This window comes from Eublepharis macularius, chromosome 18, assembly GCF_028583425.1.
Source record: "Eublepharis macularius isolate TG4126 chromosome 18, MPM_Emac_v1.0, whole genome shotgun sequence".
Classification (NCBI taxonomy): domain Eukaryota; kingdom Metazoa; phylum Chordata; class Lepidosauria; order Squamata; family Eublepharidae; genus Eublepharis; species Eublepharis macularius.
The window spans coordinates 3488773-3510308 of record NC_072807.1 but is presented as its reverse complement, the minus strand read 5'-3'; the positions used below and the strand labels follow the sequence as shown (position 1 = coordinate 3510308).

Sequence of the window (21536 nt, the reverse complement as noted above, 5' to 3'; positions counted from 1 at the left end):
TCATTTTCTGCCACATTCTGGGGATTTTTCAGCCACACGTCACAACAGCTACCTTTATCCTGCTGTTCCAGTACCCACGGCTTGAAATTTACAAAGAAACCCAAGAGGAACCATTTTTCATCCTACTCTGTCATCCTGCAGGAAAGATCATTGGCATCTTCTGGCTCTGACACAGCTCCCATGCTTCCATATGAGGCTTCAACTCAAAAGAGGAGAAATGGGCTCAAAAACCAGCAACTTTACCCCATACAGCTTCAAAGCTGGTTGTGTGTCACAGGGGCTCCAGTCCTGGAGAGCCTGTTAATATAAGAAACGGGTGGGAGGGAAAAGGGGAAGCCGTCTGACTTTGAGGGTGGTCGAGGCTCCCGTGTACGCTCTTCTGTTGCACCAGCCGTGTGGCCTGGCCTCGCTGTATTACCAGGGCTATCCTAGATACTGAAACCGAGGGCCATCGTGTTCCATCTCAGTGGGTGGTGGAGCCCATGCTGGGATGTTTCCAGGAAGCGTCCTCTATATACATCACGCATAAGGGAACCTGATCCACAAGGGTAGGGGGTTCAGAATCCTCTTGTGCTAAGCTCGGGGACTTCTTTTGGTGCTGGCTCCTCCCATCTTGAGAAGAACTAATAATAACAACATTCGATTTATATACCGCCCTTCAGGACAACTTAATGCCCACTCAGAGCGGTTTACAAAGTATGCTATTATTACCCCACAACAATCACCCTGTGAGGTGGGCGGGGCTGAGAGAGCTCCAGAGAACTGTGACTCGCCCAAGGTCACCCAGCTGGCTTCAAGTGGAGGAGTGGGGAATCAAACCCGATTAGAGTCCCATGCTCTTAACCACTACACTAAACTGGCTAAAGCACACGTGCCTCTAGTGGAAGGAGTTATCTGTCACATTCTTCAACTGCTGAAGTAGCATTGGAGAAAACTCTCTCATGAGCTAAGGCCCCAGGGGTCATTTCATAGAAAAAGAACTGCAGGAACTCATTAGAATATACCACACCCCTAGATCGGGCCAAAATGGCCAGGATTCGGCTTGTGCCAGACAGGGGAGTGTTCCCCCACATGGCAGTGGCCTGATCAGAGCCGTTTTGCCCCCAATCCAGGCCCCAAATGGCTCAAAATAGCCATTTGGGGCACATTTTGGCCAGGATCAGGCCCAAAACAGCCCGGATTGGGTCGGTGCCGGGCAGGGGAGGGGTCCCCCACCAGGCACTGACCTGGATCGGGGCTGAAACGGCCAGGACCACATTGGTGCCGGGTTAGGGAGGCTTCCTCCGCCCGGCACCAACCCGATCTGGGCCGTTTAAGTGCTGATCCGGGCCAAAAGGGGCCCAAAATGGCTGAAATGGCCATTTTGGACCCGTTTCAGCCCGCATCGGGGCTGAAACGGCTGGGACCAGGTCAGTGCTGGGCAGGGGAGGTTCCCCCGCCTGGCATCGACCCGATCTGGGCCGTTTTGGCCCCAATCAAGGCCTAAAGGGCCCAAAATGTTTTAAAGTCAGGTGGGTGGGGCCACCTGACTTGGGGGAACTACCGGAATGGCGTTCCGGTGCGTTCCCCCTCAAAATGAGCCCTGATAAGCCCAGACACAGAGGAAATAAATTCAAGAGCCTGGGTGAGGTATAAAGCTATTTCCACCACCTCAGCATTTAAATGACTTTAGAAAGGAGGTTCCGTGGGAGGATGCAAATTTTGGTTCCGCAGGTCCATTCTCACACCCCTTCTGAAGTGCCAAAAGGTGGTGGTGATTTATTAGGGGGGGGGCACTGTACACACAAGGCAGGAAGAGTCTCTTCATTCAGGAAGCGCCACCCACGTCGCCGTCTGGCTTTGCTATGTTGCTATACAGTTAAATCTGAAGGCCAATGGCCATATACAATAAAACGAATCTGAATCACTTAAATCTGATTGCCTGTCATGACGTCATAACAGTGCGCTTTTTTAAAAAAAAGCAGGCACAGAAACTGCTGTGAATGGGCAGCTAAACAGTGGGCAACTGGGAAGGGTGGTCTCCCTCTTCTCCCAAACTTTTGTCAACAAAACCTCAGCACGGTTCTATTCAGTCCTGCAGTCCCTGGAGATCCAGGCTGGTTCGACTAGCAGGAAAGGGAAAGAGCGCAGCTCTTGCAGGGCCAGGCACTGTTATGCTGGAGAAGCCATTCCCATCTTAGTCACAGGGTCACAAGGGAAGAGTCCCCTCCGTTAGACCACTGCAAGAATCATCTTCTGTTTCTTCTTCCTCTTCCGCTTCTTCTCCTCAAAGCGGTCAGTGGCGTCAGCAAAAAAGGTCACTTCATCTTTGGCCTCAATTTCTCTCTGCAGGAACTGGAGCCCGGCCATGTTGAAGCCTAACGCGTCCTGCAGGGAGAGAGGGTGGATGAAAAGCAGGAAGGGGGTATATACTGGGAAGACCAGGGCAAAAGTCAGGGAGACTCGGCTGGTCAATGCGCCCTTCTTGTCATTCTAATGAATTCAAGCAACTTTGGACAATGAAAGCTCATTCAGGCACTGCCTCTGGAATCCTGGCAGAAGTCCAGGCAGGCAGGCCCAGATTACCCTCCGCTGCCTGAAGACAGGGATCTGGGGCTGAGAAGAGAGGGGCCACCTGGAAATCCATGCATGAGATTTCCGAGCTCACATTTTTAGCCAAAATGTTATATGAAGCATGGCCCAAAACATGTTTACATTACGACCACCGGAGTCAGCCTGCAAACCCTGCCCCGGTTATAACATTTCCAAGTTCCATGCAGCTCACCTTCATCACAGAGTCAGATACATACAATAACTTCTGCTAACAGAATTTCTGCCGATTTCTCCCCTCCCACTGCAGACCTCCAACTGCCCCTGAGGATCTGCAATGCCCCCCCCCCCGAGCAGACTTCTGGGGAGTTCAGTTCAGTAAGCTGCAGCAGGAGGGGGAGGCAGGGGAGTTGCATTCTGTTAATGGAAATGCCTTCGTCAGCAGAAATTATTGTCAGGATCCGACTTGGAATTTCCCCCATCCATTCCTAGCAGCTGAACAGGGAGGAGGAAATACGACCGGTGGTGAGGACCAGTCCTGAAGTAAACATTTGCCGACGTGGTGGTCACCACCCCAGCGGGCTGTGAAGCAGTGGAAAGGGCTGGTGCTGCTAATGCGGTGGATGCTTGCAAGTGGTCCACTGCCAGGACGGGGATTGCTCACCACAGAAGCTTCTTTTGGGGGCACCCCCCCCCCCGACAACCAAAATGCACACTCTGACCTCGCAACACACCTTGCCACTTCGCAGTTTTGCTAAGCTAGCTGATTAGGTCCGACCAAACCACCTGGAGCAACTACAAAAACTGTATCACACTAATGAGTAATATAACATTGGTTAATGCATTAAGAGCCACACAACTTTAGTTTCCAAGAAATCAGCAAGAGGTGGTTGGCACAACTATGCCCATAAGGCTTGGAGAACTAGACCAGCATCCCAAACTCAACTGCAGTCTCCATCTCTCTCTCCCTGTATACATGCAACCTCCCACAGATGTGCACTCACCCTCACTTGGCTGACTTTGGCAATGGTGGTTTTCTTCAGGTTCTCCATCACCTTCAGTAGCATCTGGTTGCTTGTGATCTGCCCAAAGTGTATCCTTATATCAAAGCAAAGAGAGTAACATGGTACAAACCCACAAAAGCAAACAAAAAACCCCACGTGAACTCACTAATAAATATGTTGTACAAGACGAAACTTAGCAGTGTAGTAATTTAATAAACAATTATATACTTGTTAAATAGACAAGGCTAGCAGGTTAATATGACTCAGAACACAGGTGGAACAATCATTCATATGGGTGCTACATTTAAAGGACCCCGTACCTATATATACATAAAAGTGCTGCTGCTAAAGTGCTATTGTAAACATTAATATATCCAATACTGCACGTTCGTATTAAAGTGCAAGTACATCAATTAGCACCAATAAGGCAAGCATACAACAGTATACATAAAACACAACATACACGGGTCAAAAGCGCTCAATATCCACACAGTGTGGAAGAGTCCACAAAGCTCTCTCAGGTGGAGGCAATTTCAATTGACACTGAAAAGTCCTAAATGAAGAATAATCATCTTGGTTCTGGTTCTGACGGGTTGTCTAGATCCTTATTAGTCCCGTTTCAATTCACATCTTTATCAAAGAATACACAGACACTAGAAATAAATACATCTGACCAGAATACAATCATAAACATTCAATTAAAAGCAAAAAAGTAATACACACAAGTTCCATTCATGGCAATTTCTTGCAACTAAGTCAAATATAATTCCCAAAAGTACCAGTCACAGTTATGGTACTTCAAGTGACTGTGACTTTTCAGTCACTTGAAATTGCCTCCATCTGAGAGAACTTTGTGGACTCTCCCACACTGTGTGGATACTGAGCGCTTTTGACCTTTGTATGTTGTGTTTTATGTATACTGTTGTATGCTTGCCTTATTGGTGCTAACTGATGTACTTGCACTTTAATATGAATGTGCATTTGGACAGCTACTTCAGATGCTTGCCTGTGAACAGAGTCACTTCATGCCATGGGAAGAAGCCAAATGGTATGAATGCTTATAATGAATAAAAGGCCTCTTCCTTTCCTCCGCTAGACCAGAAGTCCCAATGTGGTGCCCATGGGTGCCATGACACCCACCAACACTTTGGTGTCCACCAAGTGTTTTTAGAAAGTGGGTGGGGTCAGATGGGACTCTTGCCCAGAAAGGCTTCTGATTGGGTGCACAGATTAAAATAATGTTTCAGCAGCAAATGTCACTATTCTCACTCATTCCTCTTCCCAATGTATTTTTAAAATGACCCCTATTTTCCTCTACCATCGGGCTTCCTTTGTGTGCATGGGTCCCACCCCTGCAACAGCCACTTTGTGGCTGACCTCAACTCTTGTGGCAGCCCTTTTGTGGTTGCACCCACCACTCCAGGTCAGAATTCCAAAGGAGCCCACGGACTCAGAAAGGTTGGGGACCCCTGTGCTAGATTCATTCTCCCCACAGTTTATTTTTTCTCCCATTGTAGGTAGAAAGTTTCTTCTTTATGAGGAGGAAGAAGTTTAAATTGGAAAAAGGACATGAAGGGGAAGAATTACACCCAGGGAGCAGCTACTTCAATGGACCCCATCCTACCTCTGTCCTAACATCTAGTTGAGCCACCTAATGAAGGCACTGACTAGCCACAACCAACTTTGAAACCACAAACTTCTTTAGCTTTGAGCTGTACCTGAGCAGAAACAGGAGAGCTCGGCAGAGCAGCTCCACCTCCGAGTCCTGCTGGAGGTACTGACTGAAGAGCCTGAGAAGGTCAGGCACGTAGGAGAAGGGAAGCACCAGCAGAGATTCTTCCAGTTCACTATGGGGAACAAGGAGAGAGTAAGACTTCCCAAATGACACCCACCCCGTCAATCGGAGGCAGAAGCCGCGTTTCAGCAAGATGCTTGCAAAGGTGATAGACCAGGAATGGCAAACCAACAATGACCTTCAAGAGTAGCTCAGTACTGTTACTACCTACTTCCTGAGGATGGAACTTCGGGTGACCAACCTACCCAGCAGAGAAACGCCTGGATGAAATGAACCTTGGCATGCTCTATGTACCACCCCATCAGTACATCAAAATCTTGCCCTTCCGGACTTCCGGTTTGGGATTCATGGAGGTCTAACGCAGCTCCATTTGCGGAGCTGACCGGACTGCCGTTTTAACCGGCCGGAGGGGTGAAAATAACCCGCGGCCGACTGCTCTCAGGCGGGGAGCAGGCAAAGAACGCTCAAGACCCTAGGGTGAGCTAGATCTCGGACGAGGGGGGGCTCTACTCAAGGAGTCTCCCCCCTGATCCTTGAGGTCCCACCTTGCGACGGGTCGGCTATAATCTCTGCGGCAGTTTTGGGGCCAATTTGGCTGGCATAAGACCTACATACCCAAGCTTCGATCGGGGAGGGAAGTCGAGAGGAGAATTTAAGATCGAAACAGCGATTACAACCCGAGAAAGCTGAAGAGAAGGTAAAGATCGCTATCTCTTGAAACGGGACAGATTGATAAAAACAGAGAAGAAAGAAAGTAGATTTTTAAACTGCAGCAGACTAGTGAAAAGGAGGCGAAGACTCGGCAGGAGTTGTATTTTAAAAGAGACTAAATTCAAAGAAGTTATTGCAAAAATTGGACTATTGTTTTGAATACCTGTGGTTTCGGAGCTGTGGGAAAAAGACAACATCGCGAGACCTGCTGTGGGAAGACGGGAGACAGGAAGTGCGTAACAACAATAGAGTGGCTGGAGGGAAGCGGCCCTTGCCGACGGACAGGAAGCAGGGAATCGCCATTTTTGAAAGGGGAAGGGTCGCGGCTTCAGCGGAAGAGGAAGTAGGCCATCTTGGATTACAATAACATAGAGAAACCATAGAGAAAAGACGCCCGACATTTTGGATACAAAAAAATTAATTTTGGCAAAGATTGGGACATTTGAAAAAAAAGGAAAACGTTTAAATATACGCCACGGAGCTAAGGAAGAGAGCAGATTCGTGGGAGCGAGCTAAAGCAAGCCCCACGATGTCGAAAAAAAGAGTGGCAATCGGCGATAGAAAATTTGGACAAAAAACTTATAGACATGATGAAAGAACTTAAGGACACGAAATTGGAGCTTATTAAAGAGGTCAAAGAAGTTACACAGACAGTAAAGTCGGAGCTGTCAGAAGTGAAAAAAGGCGTGGAAACGATTAGTAGTGAATTACAAGGAACGCAGCAGAGAGTTAAAACAGTAGAAGACGCGATGGAGAATTTAATAGACACGCAACAAACAGAGATGAGACTGGTGAAGGGGAGGATGTCAGTTGCAGAAACTAAACACATGGAGAAGCAGCTTCGTTTTCGTGGTCTGCCGGAAGTGGAAGGGAAGTCAGCGCAAGAACAGATGACTGAGGTGTTGGCTGATTACCTGGGGAAGGAGGAGGAGGAAATTGTGGCTATCCTAGATGTGGCGTACCGTGTGAACTCGAGAATTGCAACCCAGAGGAAACTACCAAGGGATGTGATTGTGCAGTTTACAACTAGAAACATGAAAGAGAGGATTGTGACAAAACAATTTCAAGATCCATTGGAGATTGATGGCAAGACGATTATCATAATGAAGGAACTGCCCAGATCAGTGTTACTGGACAGGAAAAAATATAGAGTGCTAATTCAGACTTTGAAGGACATGAATATCAGGTACAGATGGGAGTTACCGGAAGGAGTGTCCTTTGAGTTTGGAGGGGCAAAAAAACGCATCAGATCTGAGCGGGAGATGGAGAGATTTATCAAGGACAATGAAAAAGACTTACCAACAAAACCATGAATATGGAGTGTAAAGTATTATCTTGGAATGTAAATGGACTAAACTCACCGAATAAGAGGAAAAATATTTTTCATTGGCTACTAAAACAAAAATGTGATATTGTTTGTTTGCAGGAGACCCATATTAGAAAACAGGATGTAAAATATTTAAAATCTGGAAAATTGGGCAAAGAATTTGTAGCGGCCTCTAACAAGAAAAAAAGAGGAGTGGTGTTGTACATAAAAGAGGAGCTGCAGCCAAAATTTGTTATGAGAGATGTGGAAGCTAGATTTGTAGCAGTGGAATGTAATTGGAATTTAAAGAGAGTGTTGGTAGTCGGACTTTATGCACCTAACGGTGCAAAGGAAAGCTTCTTTGAGGATTTAAGGAAGCATTTAGACGATCTTGTATATGACCAGATAATTCTTGCTGGAGATTTCAATGGAGTGACAGATTTGGAACTAGACAAAAAGACTACAACAGCACAAAAGAAAAGAGGACTATTGCCAAAGCTTTTTTTTGAGTTGATTCAACAAGAGACTCTCGAAGACGTATGGAGGAGAGAATATCCTAAAACCAAACAGTTTACTTTTTATTCTGCAAGGCATCTTACATTATCAAGAATTGATATGATCTGGGCCTCAAAGGACTTAGCGTTATGGACTAAGGAGGTAGAAATAATGCCGATGGTAGGCTCAGATCATAATCCAATTATGTGGAAATTTGGAAAAAGGAGGAAAAGGAAAGCCTGGAGAATAAATGAGGACTTGTTACAGGAAAGTGAGAATATGGAAATATTGAGAAGAGAGACAAAGTTTTTTATACAATACAACGTGAATAAAGAAGTACCAACCAATAAAGTTTGGGATGCTTACAAGGCGGTTGTAAGGGGCATACTAATGGACTTAAATGGCAGAGCAAGGAAAAAGAAAGAGGAGAAAAGACAAGAGATTGAGGAGAAAATAAAGGCCAAAGAAGCACAGTTAAAAAAGAGACCAGGGAAAAAGAAAATATATCAGGAAATCAAAATTCTTCAAGAACAGTTAACAGCAATGAGTAATAAAGAATTGGAGTGGAACCTTAAAAGACTGAATCAAAAAGCTTTTGAGGGTGCTAATAAACCTGGGAAATATTTGGCATGGCAATTGAAGAAGAAAAGGGAAAAGAAAATAATAAATAAAATCTGTGAAGAAAATAAAACGTATCTGGAACAGACTACCATTAGTAGAGCCTTTTATAAATTTTATGCTAAGCTGTATAATAAAAAAGAAGTAACCAAAGAATCAATAGCATCATATTTGGAGAAAACCAAACTTCCAGAGATCTCGGAAGCTTGGAGAAATAAGTTGAATAGTGAAGTAACCGATGAGGAAATAAGTAAGGCAATACAATCTGCAAATCTAGGAAAGGCGCCAGGGCCAGATGGACTTACGGCTAAATTTTATAAGACAATGGCCAATGAACTGGCACCATTCCTAAAAGAGGTGATGAATGGAGTTTTTAGGGATCAAAGAATTCCAGACACTTGGAGCGAAGCGAATATATCATTGATCCCTAAAGAGGGCCAAGATTTGACTAACGTGAAAAATTACAGACCTATATCACTACTTAACAATGATTATAAAATTTTTGCGAAGATATTGGCGGAGAGACTGAAGGGGTGGCTCTCGGAAGTCATAGAGGAAGAACAAGCAGGCTTTTTGCCAGACAGACAAATAAGAGACAATTTAAGGACAGTGATCAATGCTATTGAATACTATGATAAGCGTTGTGATAAAGAGGTTGGTTTCTTCTTTGTAGACGCTGAAAAAGCGTTTGACAATTTAAACTGGGACTTTTTGTTTGCCACTATGGAAAAGCTACAACTGGGAGAAAGATTCATCAGAGCAATTAAAGAAATCTATAGAGACCAGACTGCAGCAATTGTAGTGAATGATGAATTGACCAAGAAATTGACGATTAGTAAAGGAACAAGACAAGGTTGCCCGTTATCTCCATTGTTGTTCATTTTAGTATTGGAGATTCTGATGATACAAATACGACAAGATGAGGAAATACGAGGAATGAAAATAAAGGACTATTCATACAAGGTTAGAGCATTTGCTGATGACATAATGTTAATTGTAGAAGATCCATTGGAGAACATGCCAAAAGTGATAGATAAGATCAAGGAGTTTGGTGATTTGGCAGGTTTCTTCATTAACAAAAAGAAGTCAAAGATATTATGCAAAAACATGACTAAGCAGAAACAACAATTGTTAATGGAAACAACGGACTGTGAAGTAACTAGTAAGGTGAAATATTTGGGAGTTGAGCTGACTGCAAAAAACATAGATTTGTTCAAGAATAATTATGAAAAATTATGGACTCAGATAGAGAGAGACTTGATCAAATGGAATAGACTGAATCTGTCATGGTTGGGCAGGATTGCAGCAGTCAAGATGAATGTGTTACCAAGAGTAATGTTTTTGCTACAGACAATACCAATCATCAGAGACTCTAAACAATTTGAAAAATGGCAGAGGAAAATATCAGATTTTGTTTGGGCAGGCAAGAAGCCTCGAGTGAAAGTAAAAGTTCTACAAGATGCAAAGGAAAGAGGCGGAATGCAACTGCCCAACTTGAGACTTTATCATGATGCAATCTGCCTAGTTTGGTTAAAAGAGTGGATGACGTTAAAGAATAAGAAACTATTAGCCCTAGAGGGATATAAAAAATTTTTTGGATGGCACGCATACCTATGGCACGACAAAGTAAAGGTCAACTCGATGTTCCTACATCATTTTGTAAGGAGAAGTTTATATACAATCTGGAAGAAGTACAGAATTTACTTACAAGAAGGAACCCCCTTGTGGGTGGTTCCATACGAGGTGATAGATCCGAGAGCTGTTGATAATGAACAACAATGTTTAACATACAAAGAAATAACTAAAATTGAAGTATCTAAACTTAGAATAAAGACGCAAGAGGAACTATCACCTAACTACGATTGGTTCCAGTACAGACAGATTAGAGATTTATACAATTCGGACTCTGCAAAAGGGGGCATACGAACAGAGAACTCGGAACTAGAGCAGACCCTTCTTAAAGAAGACAAGAAAAGAATATCCAAGGTATACCAAGTACTGTTGAAATGGTATACTGAGGATGAGATAGTTAAAACACAGATGGTGAAATGGGCTATAAATTTCAATAAAGAAATAACAATGGAGGCATGGGAATACTTGTGGAAAACTACAATGAAGACAACGACATGTATCAATATTAAAGAGAACATTTTCAAAATGATTTATCGTTGGTACATGACACCAAAGAAGATTGCGCTAGGGAACTTGAATACTTCTAATAAATGCTGGAAATGTAAGAAACATGAGGGCTCCCTCTATCATATGTGGTGGTCGTGTGCGGTAGCTAGGCAGTTCTGGGGAGAAATAATAAGAGAAATGAGTGAAATTCTACAGTTTCAAATAAATAAGAACCCAGAACTCCTGCTGCTAAACTTGGGAATGGAGGGAATTCCAGCCCATCATAGGACGTTGATTTTTTATATGACTGCAGCAGCTAGACTTTTGTATGCGCAGAAATGGAAAGTACAAGAAGTGCCAACTATTGAAGATTGGATCTACAAATTGCTGTATATGGCTGAAATGGACAAGATGACAAGAAAACTGAGAGATCTGGACTCAGGGCAGTTTAACACAGACTGGGAGAAGCTGAAACAATATCTGGAGAAGAAATGGGAGGTGGGAGGAAAACTGTGGCAGTTTGAGAACTACTGAAGTATAATAAAAGTATAAAAGAGAGGGGTGACTTTACCGGGGGAGGAAGAGAAATGTGAATTTATAAGCAGTTAGATTAATTGATTGAGATATATATAGATATGTATAGGTTAACTGATAGAGAATAATTAATGATAAGGTTTAAACATGAGGATTGAGTAATTAACAATATTTTCTTTCTTTGACAAGATTTATATGCACCAAACTGAATGTACAGAAGAGTTAAATTGATTGAGTATCTGAGGAGCTATATAGAATTACCATAAAAAGATGAAATGAGTAATACATAGAGAACAAATCAAATTGTTTGATTTAAATGTGGGAAATTTTTATGGTTTATGATATATAGGTTTATATAGAAATATTCAAAACTGGAAAATGGGATAAATTGTTTATCTAAAGACGTATAGTTTGGGTGTATAATAAGTAAAGGAGTTAAAGATGTACTGCTTAATATAATGGAGAATGTATATCTGTTTTAGATAGAGGAATTTAATAGAAGTAAGGGAAAAGGGACAGAGGGTGGGAAAGCTGTTGGAAGTCAACAAAAGGGGGGGAAAGGGAGGGGGTTAGAAACGAAAAATTAGGGGAAAATTGATTGTAATGTAAAAATAACAATGTTCTAACCCAATAAAAAATTTTTCAAAAAAAAAAAAATCTTGCCCTTCCACATGAGAATAGCTGTTGTTCACTCCGAAACATAGGAGGCGCCATGGCTTCCTTCTGCTTGCTGCAGAGACTCTTACTGATCCAACAATCAAACTTCGCAGAGTGTTCATAACTCCATAGCACTAGTATCTCCTACTGCACAAGGGATGGATTTTCCTGCTGGGCAACACAAGCACGAGCTCTGGAAAACCCAAAGCCCAGAGGATGCTCCAAGTACCACGTGCAAACAAACATTAGCACCAAGAACTTTTTGCAAAAAAAAAATAAAAATACGGGCAGGGAGATGTGGTAGCCAGAGCACAGCAGGGGGGCCGAGATTCAAAGCTCCTTTCGGCCATGAAACTCACAGGCTGACTTTGCCCCCCCCCACCCCCCACTACCTGTCACAGCATAACCGACTACATTATGATTGCTGAAGACCTAGTGGAGGAAAAGATCTTTGAATGGCAGCCTGCCTGCACTCTTTAAATAGGCAAGGACACATTCGTACCAATAAGCAAGCCACTACCCTAAACTTGTTTTTGGAAGAGAGGGCGTTCGGTAGTTTCTATGCCTTGTGGCTGCAGGATGAAGTCTGAGAACACAAAGATGGAATCGCATCTGTAGAAGCACAAGACGACACTGAAAGATCTGTTTTGTGCCCATAGCCTCACACCTGCAATTGACAATCCAGAACTTCCCCCGTGGCCGAGGTCTGATTGGAAGCCTCAATGCCAGCCACGATAGGCGGCACTAGGCTAAAAGGCCGCAGTGGTCAAAGATTCTGCCTTCCCAGTCCTCCACAGACTGTGTGCTTTAATTGAAGTATCTTATTAGAGTTCTGGCAAGTCTGATGAATCTGCAGAGAGTCAGAGCACAGAACCTGTAGCCTTGATTTGTAGCGAGCATCCCCTCTGCTGCCGAAGCACTTTCCATCAGCCAAGGCACCAATCCACTCGCAAGCCCTGGACAAGCAGCAAGCACTCACCTGGACTTCACCTTCTTGAGAACTTCTAGTACATAAGCAGAAGGCTGAAAGAGAACAAGAGGGGAGGTCCTCTGTTAGCTTTGGTGGTCTTGAGGGAAAACTTACTTACAGGCACGCTCCAGAAAGGAGGAGCACAACACAAAATTCCCTTCATACGGCAAACCATGTGAGAAATAAGAGGCTAGGCAAGAGCCCTCTTTTCCTATATTTTCGATTTCTAGGTGCAGGGATATTTTTGTGGGGGAGCATGAGAAATGTTAGTCCCATCTGCAGTGGTATACAGAACAGATCCAGCTTAAATGCCTCTCGAGCATGCATTTCCACAAGGACACGTTGGAACATAAATCTTTTTATTTTGGTCTATAATTAGAAAGAAACCCGCATGCTTTTTACCAAGTTTCTCCAACTTACATCTTGAATCTTACTTGGAAACGTAAGAGTTGGAAGGGATTCGGGGAGTCATCTAGTCCAGACCCCTGCACAAGGCACGAAATCCATGCCCAGAGGAAGGCAGAAAACCCCCAGGATTGCTGGCCAATGGGGCTTGGAGGAAAACTCCTTCCTGACCCCGAAGTGGCGATCAGCATCACCCTGGGAATATAAGAAAGGGCCGCGAGAGCCAAGCCCTGGCTCATCCCTTCAGGCCCTCCCTCTCTTGGCCTGCGTACATTCATATTAAGTCAGAGAATCATCATAGCGGCCAGATGACCATCTAGCCTCTTCTTAAATACCTCTAAGAAATTGGAGCCCACCACCTCCCAAGGAAGCCTGTTCCACTGAGGAACTGCTCTGTCAGGAAGTTCTTCCTAATGTTTAGCTGAAAACTCTTTTTCTTTGATTTTTTTAACCCATTGTTTCTGGTCCTCTGGACTTAGTCCTTGGTACTGTACTCAAGGGTGCAAGGGGAGCCATCAAGCTGGCACGAAGCTACAGCCTTGGAGAAGAGCTGTTGTGGGGAGGCTCTGAGAGGCCACACCTCTAGACTTAGCCCTTCAATCTCAAGAGGGCCAGGGAGGGGACAGGTGCTTTTAATCAGGCTAGATTTTTCCAGCATCTTCAAGAAGCCTCTCTTGAGCCATAATGACAAGGGAAAGACAGAAAATTTCCTTCTTTAAAAGGTAGTTTTATTCTTCACTAGAATGTCTATTGAGGGTTAAAAACTTTTGGAAGAAATAATTCTCCTCATCCTCAAGGATGAAGTGAGGGAAAAGCAGAGAACGGCAATGGAGATCCTTTCTTTGCAGCTGCAAAAATATAACTGAGGGAACGGCGCCCTTCTTCCTGGTCATGTAATGTTTTTGGTGAGAAAGCACCAAGGGGAGGAGAGGAACTCCTAGTCTTCTAGAAAGCTCTGGAAATCTTCACCGTGGCTGGCGTGCGTGTGCACAGTCCCAATGTCAGGCGGCACAGAAGCCATGAAGAAGAACAAAATCATTAGGCCCAACAAAACTGTCACAAAACGAAGTCATCTTTTCTGTCTAACACAGAGACTTTTCAAGGCGCCTCCTTTCTCTCAGCCTTCAAGAGAACTGTGCATTTCAATCAGCATAAGAGATGATTTGGGGTGGACTTTGGGTGGTTTCTGTTTTCTAGTGGAAGAACAAAAGAGTGGAGATTGCCTGAATCCCACATCCCAAAAGAGATGCTATTAAGTCGACGCCACAGCAGATAAAGTGAAGCTTCCAGCCTGCTGGCACCTTGGTAAGGAAGCCAGCCTTGCCAGACCTTATTCCATGGCCTCTAGATCTGCTGGCCTGAAAGATTTGATTTCTACATTTCTGTATTTTAATTTTCTATAACATCTAGGTCTGATGAAGAGTCCTTCTGGGCTCAAAAGTTGGCACAATGTTTTGTGCCCATTTGGCATTATGCTGATTTCATTCTTGGTTTTGCAGATAATTGAACCAGGACACAGAACTCCCCAGTTTAAATCTCAGCTCTGCCACATACACACAAAATGGCCTTCAGCAAATTGGGTTCTTGGCTTCAGCATGAGGAAAAGAATATTGGCTGAGCATTGCAAGGATTAAGTACTGAGATGAAAACACGCAAAGTGCTTTGAACACTGAAAGATCAACACAAAGGCTAAATCTTCTTATCTAACATTCTTTGAAGAACTGCTGTACCTAAACCTTTTGTGCAGTTGTACAGGACTGAAAATAAGGGTATTATACTCACAAAACCTGTAACTGACCAGAATCAAAAGGATGAACGCACCATCTCTCTCTCTCACACACACACACACACACACACACACACACACACACACACACACACACACAGAGCCAGTCATCACAACATCTTGCCCATTTGCAACCCAGAAAGTCCTAAACATGGCAGTTGCTCATGTGCCAAGAAAAGCTGAATAATGGTGGGTCTCTCTGAATTCCTCACATCCAACTTACTGAAATGTTGCCGTATGCCAGGAGAACGGGGTTGACAGGAAGAGGAACCTGTGGACAGAGAACGGGTTACAATGAAGACTTCCTGCCTGCAAGATGACCTTGAACTCCCTAAAGCCATTCACTAAGGTGACGTCGAACAGATAGATTTGATCTTGCTAACACCCACAATCACAACTGATCACCCTCATTCTCCCCACTGCAATCTCATCTCCAGCATAACCTGTCTGCTCCCCAACATCACTCTAGGAACCAATTTCTGAGTAAAAGTAGCCCAAACCTTAATTTCAGTTATTTAACCTGAATTTTGATAGTGTCTTATCTATAAATTTAACATGGCTTTACAGTGTTTTAGTCTCTCTCCCCACTATCTGCTTCAGTGGTTGAGTTGTGAATCAGCACTCTACTGGTTCTAATCCCACTTCTGCCACAAGCTCAGTAGGTGGCCTTGGGTAAGCCCAAGGCCACCTCAGCCCCAGCTCCCCAGCTGTATTGTGGGGGATAATAACAACACTAACTTGTTCACCGCTCTGGGTGAAGCACTAATCTGTCTAGAAGAGCGGTATATAAGCGCAGTTATTATCATCATCATCTCCCTTTCAAATCAATTCTCCCGTTCTCTGACAACACTGAAATGTTGTTTTTTATGTTATTTATAGTCTTTCTCACTGAGAGTCAAGGCAGATTAAACAGTGTGAGCTAGTACAATCAATATCAAGGACATTTCAATAAAAATGTAATGGGTATATACAAGCAAATTTACAAAGATTTAAAAACCAGCAGAAATCTAACACCAAGCTGAAAAATTGCTGAAACGGAGCATAAGTGATTCTACAACTGACGCATTAAACAACATAGGAACTGCCCAGCAGGATCACACATAATAGCAATAGTGAAGTCTATGGTCCCTCAATATTTACAACAACAGTAGAAAGTCTGTGGTCCCTCCTTATCCCTTTACTGATGGATCTCTTGAGACCACTTCCTTACAATACAGCACTCCTACCTGAGTAAAAAGCCCTCTTGAATACTTTAGTTTTGCATCATTTGAGGAAGGCCAGGAGGGTGGGAGCTTTCCTGACCTCCTCAGGTAGACCATTCCAAAGGTGAGGGGCCACTACAGAGGACGCGTGTGTGCAGGCAGCTGTTGATTTTGCCCGTGTGCAAGGTGGCACCTGCGGATGGCCCTGTCCAGATGAGCAAAGCTGCCATGGTGGAATACAGGGAGAGAGGCAGTCTGGCAGATATGATGTGCCAAGGCTGTGAAGAGCTTTGTAGGTGATAGCCAATGCCTTGAATTTAGCTCAGTAACTGATAGGTAGCCGATGAAGTGACCGTAGAATGGGAGTAATACTCCTGGTCCTTCTGGCATCCAATAAGAACCAAGCTGCAGCGTTCTGCACCAACTGGAGTCTCTGAGTTAACTTAGAGGGCAGACCTCTGTACAGGTCAAGAGGGTTCCAGGGTCGTAAAAAGCCAGGGGTGGGGGCACTGTGCCAAGGCCAGAGACTACATAGGCTCAACACATTTGGGGGTGGTGGGAATCCAAGCATGCACAATATGTAGGTCTATGTCACTATGCTGATGTATTCTGCTTCTAAAATCTGAAGGAAAGCAAAGAGAGAGGACTACTGTTAAGGGCCAGGCCACAGCCCAGCAGCCACGGGGCAGCTTAAAGAGCGGATCCAAGGACTGGCCCCTCTCGGCTCCCTCCTGGCTGTGGGTTCTCACTGGGCATGCAACCACAGAGGCACAAAATATACACACAGCCCCACCTGGGAGGACTGTCTGCCCAAAGAGCTAGAAACTTGCAGGGGCCTAAACGCAATACACAACAGGGATTACCCAGGTTTCTGGCAAGGATCTGTTGTTTTCTTTTGAAAGGCAGATTTCAGCCTTGAAAGGAAACAGGAGCACCTGCTGAGGGAGCTGCAGAAGGTCATAAATTCATAACAGGGCCAAGTCCAAGCTTATATAGAAGAGAAGAAACATCTTGGGAAAGAGCTCATGGGAAATGCTGCAAAGGCCCCAGACCCCACTCCCCAAGACACATCTAACTGAAATGTCAAGAGCTACACCGATGGGACAGCTCCACTCAACTTCTACACCCTTCCCTTTAACGTCTGAAGCATTTTCTCTTTGAGAAGGGAACTGTTTGATGCTGCCCACCCTGTGCTGAACCTTCTGCCCCCTTCCGCACCTCTTTCCCAGCTGCTCTGCAGATGGCTTTGTGCTCCTCCAGCTTCGTGGTCTCCTCTCGGTACAGCTCAATGGCTTCCATGATTCGCTCCGCCTAGGGGCACAAAAATGCATCTGGTCAATGCAGAGCAGACGGCTGCGCCTTCAAATGCTTCTCCTAGTGATGATCAAGCCTCCATTCCTCTGACAAAGAGGGAAGTTTTCCTTCAGTGGTTCTCCTGTGCCAGCCTGGAAGCGCTGAGTAGTGCTACTAGAATGCAGCAGTCAATACACAAAATGCAGAATCTTTGCTAGCCAATTAGCATCGAGAACAGCCTCTGCTCTGGCGTGCAGAACTGCCACCAAGCAGGTGAGAAGAACCTCTGCTGTTCCCCCACCAGTGAGGAAGCTCTGAGTGCACAATGGCTGCAAGAATTAGGCAGGCACTTCTGGGTTTTGCAAAGGTTTCAGCCCCCAAAGGCACACCTGGCGTGCTGTAGGCAATCCCTACCTCTTACTGAAGCTTCACTAATGCAGTGCATAAGCAAACAACCATCTATGCTTCCCTATGAGAACTCTGAAAAATTTCCGTAAGAAGATCCTGCGCCGATTTAGCTCAAATAGTTTAGTTAGTTTAGTTTATTCAGTGTTTAACCCACCCTCCCCGCAAGCGGGCTCAGGACAGGACACAACAATCATAAAATACAATTATATAGCAAATTTTACAATAAAATTCAGCAATTAAAACCATACATACACAAAAACCTCAGACCTATAAAGACCGCCAAGCCCTCTCCTTTCCTAGCTGCCAGTGTGGTTGTGAGAGACACAGTTTACTCCCGGAAGGCACCCATGCCGCAAGCACCACTCAGGCAAGAGCAAAGCCCTTTGGAGCTACGAGCCCTTAAAACCCGGGGAAACGGCAGAGACCTCAAGCCCCAGGGCAGGCCCCACATCAGCACGGCAGTTCCTGAATTAGCTTTACTCGTTAGGAAACATTCCACGGGGCAGGGGGGGGAGGTGTCATACTTACTCCCTTGACAGTTTCAATGGTCTTCTTCCCAGCCAAGCCAGCCTCTCCTTGCGTTTCACCAGCAACCTGGAACAAGCCAACAAAGGGTTTGCAAGCTAAATCCTTGGCTATCTGAAGAAGTGAGTTGTGACTCATGAAAGCTCACACTCTGCCACAAATTTTGTTAGTCATATAGGTGCTACTGGACTCTTGCTCTTTTCTAAAGCTAAATCCTGTGAAGCACAGTCCCCTGGTAGCATCACAGTCAGGGCTGGAAGCTTTTTCACTGGCTGCCCCGTGCCTCTGGAACAGCCTCCCAGAAGAGATCAGGACGAGGGGGGAGAAATCCAACACTCCCCGTTTTTTCAGCAAGGCAAAGCAAGAGATTCTGGAGCTCTTCTGGGGAAGCCTCAGCCTGGGCTAAGGGGGAACACCCAGTTGGTGGGAGCATAAGGTGTTTTCTGATTGGTTTGATGCTGTTGTTTTTCACACAGTTACCAGTGTACATCCTGGGGGAAATATATACACTTCTCTCCTTGCAAAAATTCCAAGACTGCTGCAATTTCTCAGAAGTTTGCGTCAATGGGCCATTCACATCTGAGAAGCTCTTTGATGGATGCAGAGGCTCTCAGGTCCTTTTAATGTTTAATGCAAATACTTCTGTATCAGGGCATGGCAGCAACAAACAAGCGGAGTTAGTCCAAAAAGTGTAATCCAGAAAGAGGTGGAGAGATGAACTGCGGCTCCTTCTGTTCCAATGGCAAAATGGGCAAGCCCCTGCCTTGTGCCTAGTGCTACAGGGCAAATTATCAGTGCTGTCTGGGAACGATGAGACACATGGAGTGCAAACACCTAGGCGGGCACAGTCATTCATTCATGCTGGAGCTGCCCATTTAAGCTGTTTGCTGACTTGACAACTTCACCTGAAATAGACCCCTCCTTGGTTTTTGCTTCCATTGTAAATGTTTGCATGTATTCTTTCGCATACAGACTGCCCAGCATGACCACTCTAAGTGGCAGAATTGCTGGTCCCTAATAAACATACATCTCATTTTACTTTGATTTCTATTCGTTCTTCCCACCACATATATGCATACACATACACAGCCCTTCATTGTGACAAGACACCACAGAGTCTATCCTTGACTATAATGACTGACAAATGAATTTTAACTATTTCTTGATTTGCATGTTTTCTTAAATAATCTGCTAGATTAAGGAACTACTTGTACTTGGCTCAGGGACTGTTCCAAACTAGAGCAAGAGCAGATCTTAGAGATACGGATGAGCCAATTGCACCATTAACTCAGGGAGGAATAAAAGTCAGGGCTCAGCCCTTTGCTAAAGCACCACAAGCAGAACGAGACAAAATTTTACTACACAGGAGAGGCTCTGAGGAGTTCGCCGTGTTAATCTGTAGTTGCAAAATAGTGAAGAGTCCAGATGCATGATGCATCTGATGAAGAGAGCTGTGGTTCTCGAAATCTTATGCTACAATAAAGTTGGTTAGTCCTAAAGGTGCTACTGGACTCTTTACTATTTTAAAACAGGGCAATGATCAATTCAGGCACCACCACGGCTTCTGAGTGACCTCTAACGCCAAACTAAGACTTCAGTTCAAAACAATTCAGATGTGCTGGATGAATACGGGCAAGGAGGTGCCTATCAGGATGCTGGCCATCTCCCTAAGGCAGGGGTTCACAACATGGTGCCTGCAGGCACCATGGCATCTGCTGGCACCTTTCCTGGCACCCGACTGTTTTCAGGAACTGGGTAGGGCCAGGTGGGGTTCTTGCCCAGCATGGCTTCTGATTGGCTGTGTACATTAAAATAACAGAGTGTTGTTTTTATTCTATCTTTCAAGTCTCTTTCCCAGTGTATTTTTTTAAAATTACCCTTCTTCTCCCCTGCACTGTGGCTCTGCCTCCTGTGGCAGCCATTTTGTGGTGGCACCCACCAGTCCACTCTGTGTCGAAATTCCAAAAGGGGCCACAGGCTCAAAGAGGTTGGGGACCTTTGCCCTAAGGCCCTGGGCACATCTCAGCTTCCCAGTCTCTAAGAACTGCCTTGCCAGGCTCCCAGGAACATCCATTGATCCCAATAAACCTCATTCTGAGAGCAAGACAATACAGTGATAGTCAAGCCAGGCTTACTTACCACCGGCGGGTCTTCCTTAGCCACGCTCTCTTCATACTCCGCCTCCCTTTGCTGCAGAGAAAAACAAGCCAACCCGTAAGCATCAGCAGGTACACAGAGACGCAGCTCTTCGAAATTCAGGACGCCAGCAGAAGCACATTCATTCACCAGAGATATTTGGGTGAGTCTCCTGGTACTCCCACCCGTGCAGGAGAGACTTGTGGGGCTGAGGAGCACACCACCCTCTCTGCCTAGGGCAGTGACGGCGAACCTTTTTGAGCCCGAGTGCCCAAACTGCAACACAAAACCAACTTATTTGTTTCAAAGTTCCGACACTGCAATTAAACCTGAATACTGAGGTTTTAGGTTAGAAACAACAACTCATACAGTTGTCCGAACTAATTAACATATTTTGTCTTCAAAGAGCTCCCCCCACCCCTGCCCCGTCACAAATGAAAGTAAAGGAGCAGAGCAGAAGGAATCCAAGCAGCTTACTGTTCCTTTGGAGCCCAGCACCACTCGGCTTGCACTCGGAGGAAAAGGAATCACGTGGGCGGGGCCAAAACCCACGCCTCCAAATGAGCCCTGGCTCGCGTGCCCACAGAGAGGGCTCTGCGTGCCGGCTGTGGCACGCATGCCATAGGTTCGCCATCGCTGGCCTAGGGCCTCATGAGAATGACTCGTCGAGCTTAAGAAGTTGGCTAATCCCCGGCCCCAAGGAGGCTCGCCCAGCCCCTCGACCAGAGCCAGGGCCTTCTCGGTGCTGGCCCTAGCCTCGTGGAACTCTCTGTCTGCTGAAATCCAGGCCCAGCAAGATTTATTATCTTTTTTCTGGGCTTGCAAGACAGAGATGTTCCTCCAGGCATATCGCTGAGGCTGGGCGTGAGCCTTCTGATGGGTCTCCTATCGGGGTGAGGGCTGTGTAATCCCCACCCTGACTTTTTCCTTCGGTTGGACTACTGCTGCTCCTCCATTGCCCACCCCATAAAACATCTGATTGGGGGTTGGGAATATGAGCCGCCATCTAGAGCTGTTTTAGAGCTGTTATTATTGAACTAAATT

At 45.2% G+C, this 21536-nt stretch overlaps 1 protein-coding gene across 1 annotated transcript in view; it reads right to left on the bottom strand.

The window, feature by feature from the left end:
* Positions 1-1632: 1632 nt before the first annotated feature.
* The window catches only part of WDR3 (WD repeat domain 3), a 54947-nt gene continuing 35043 nt past the window's right edge, over positions 1633-21536 (bottom strand). Inside the window, exons 20-27 of the mRNA XM_055003022.1 lie at positions 20496-20546; positions 18360-18425; positions 17349-17441; positions 15152-15199; positions 12747-12790; positions 5252-5380; positions 3534-3627; positions 1633-2367 (exon numbers count right to left, since the gene is read on the bottom strand). Of these exons, the coding sequence (XP_054858997.1) occupies positions 2212-2367; positions 3534-3627; positions 5252-5380; positions 12747-12790; positions 15152-15199; positions 17349-17441; positions 18360-18425; positions 20496-20546 (681 nt within the window). The 3' untranslated portion in view covers positions 1633-2211. The remainder of the gene's footprint in view (positions 2368-3533; positions 3628-5251; positions 5381-12746; positions 12791-15151; positions 15200-17348; positions 17442-18359; positions 18426-20495; positions 20547-21536) is intronic.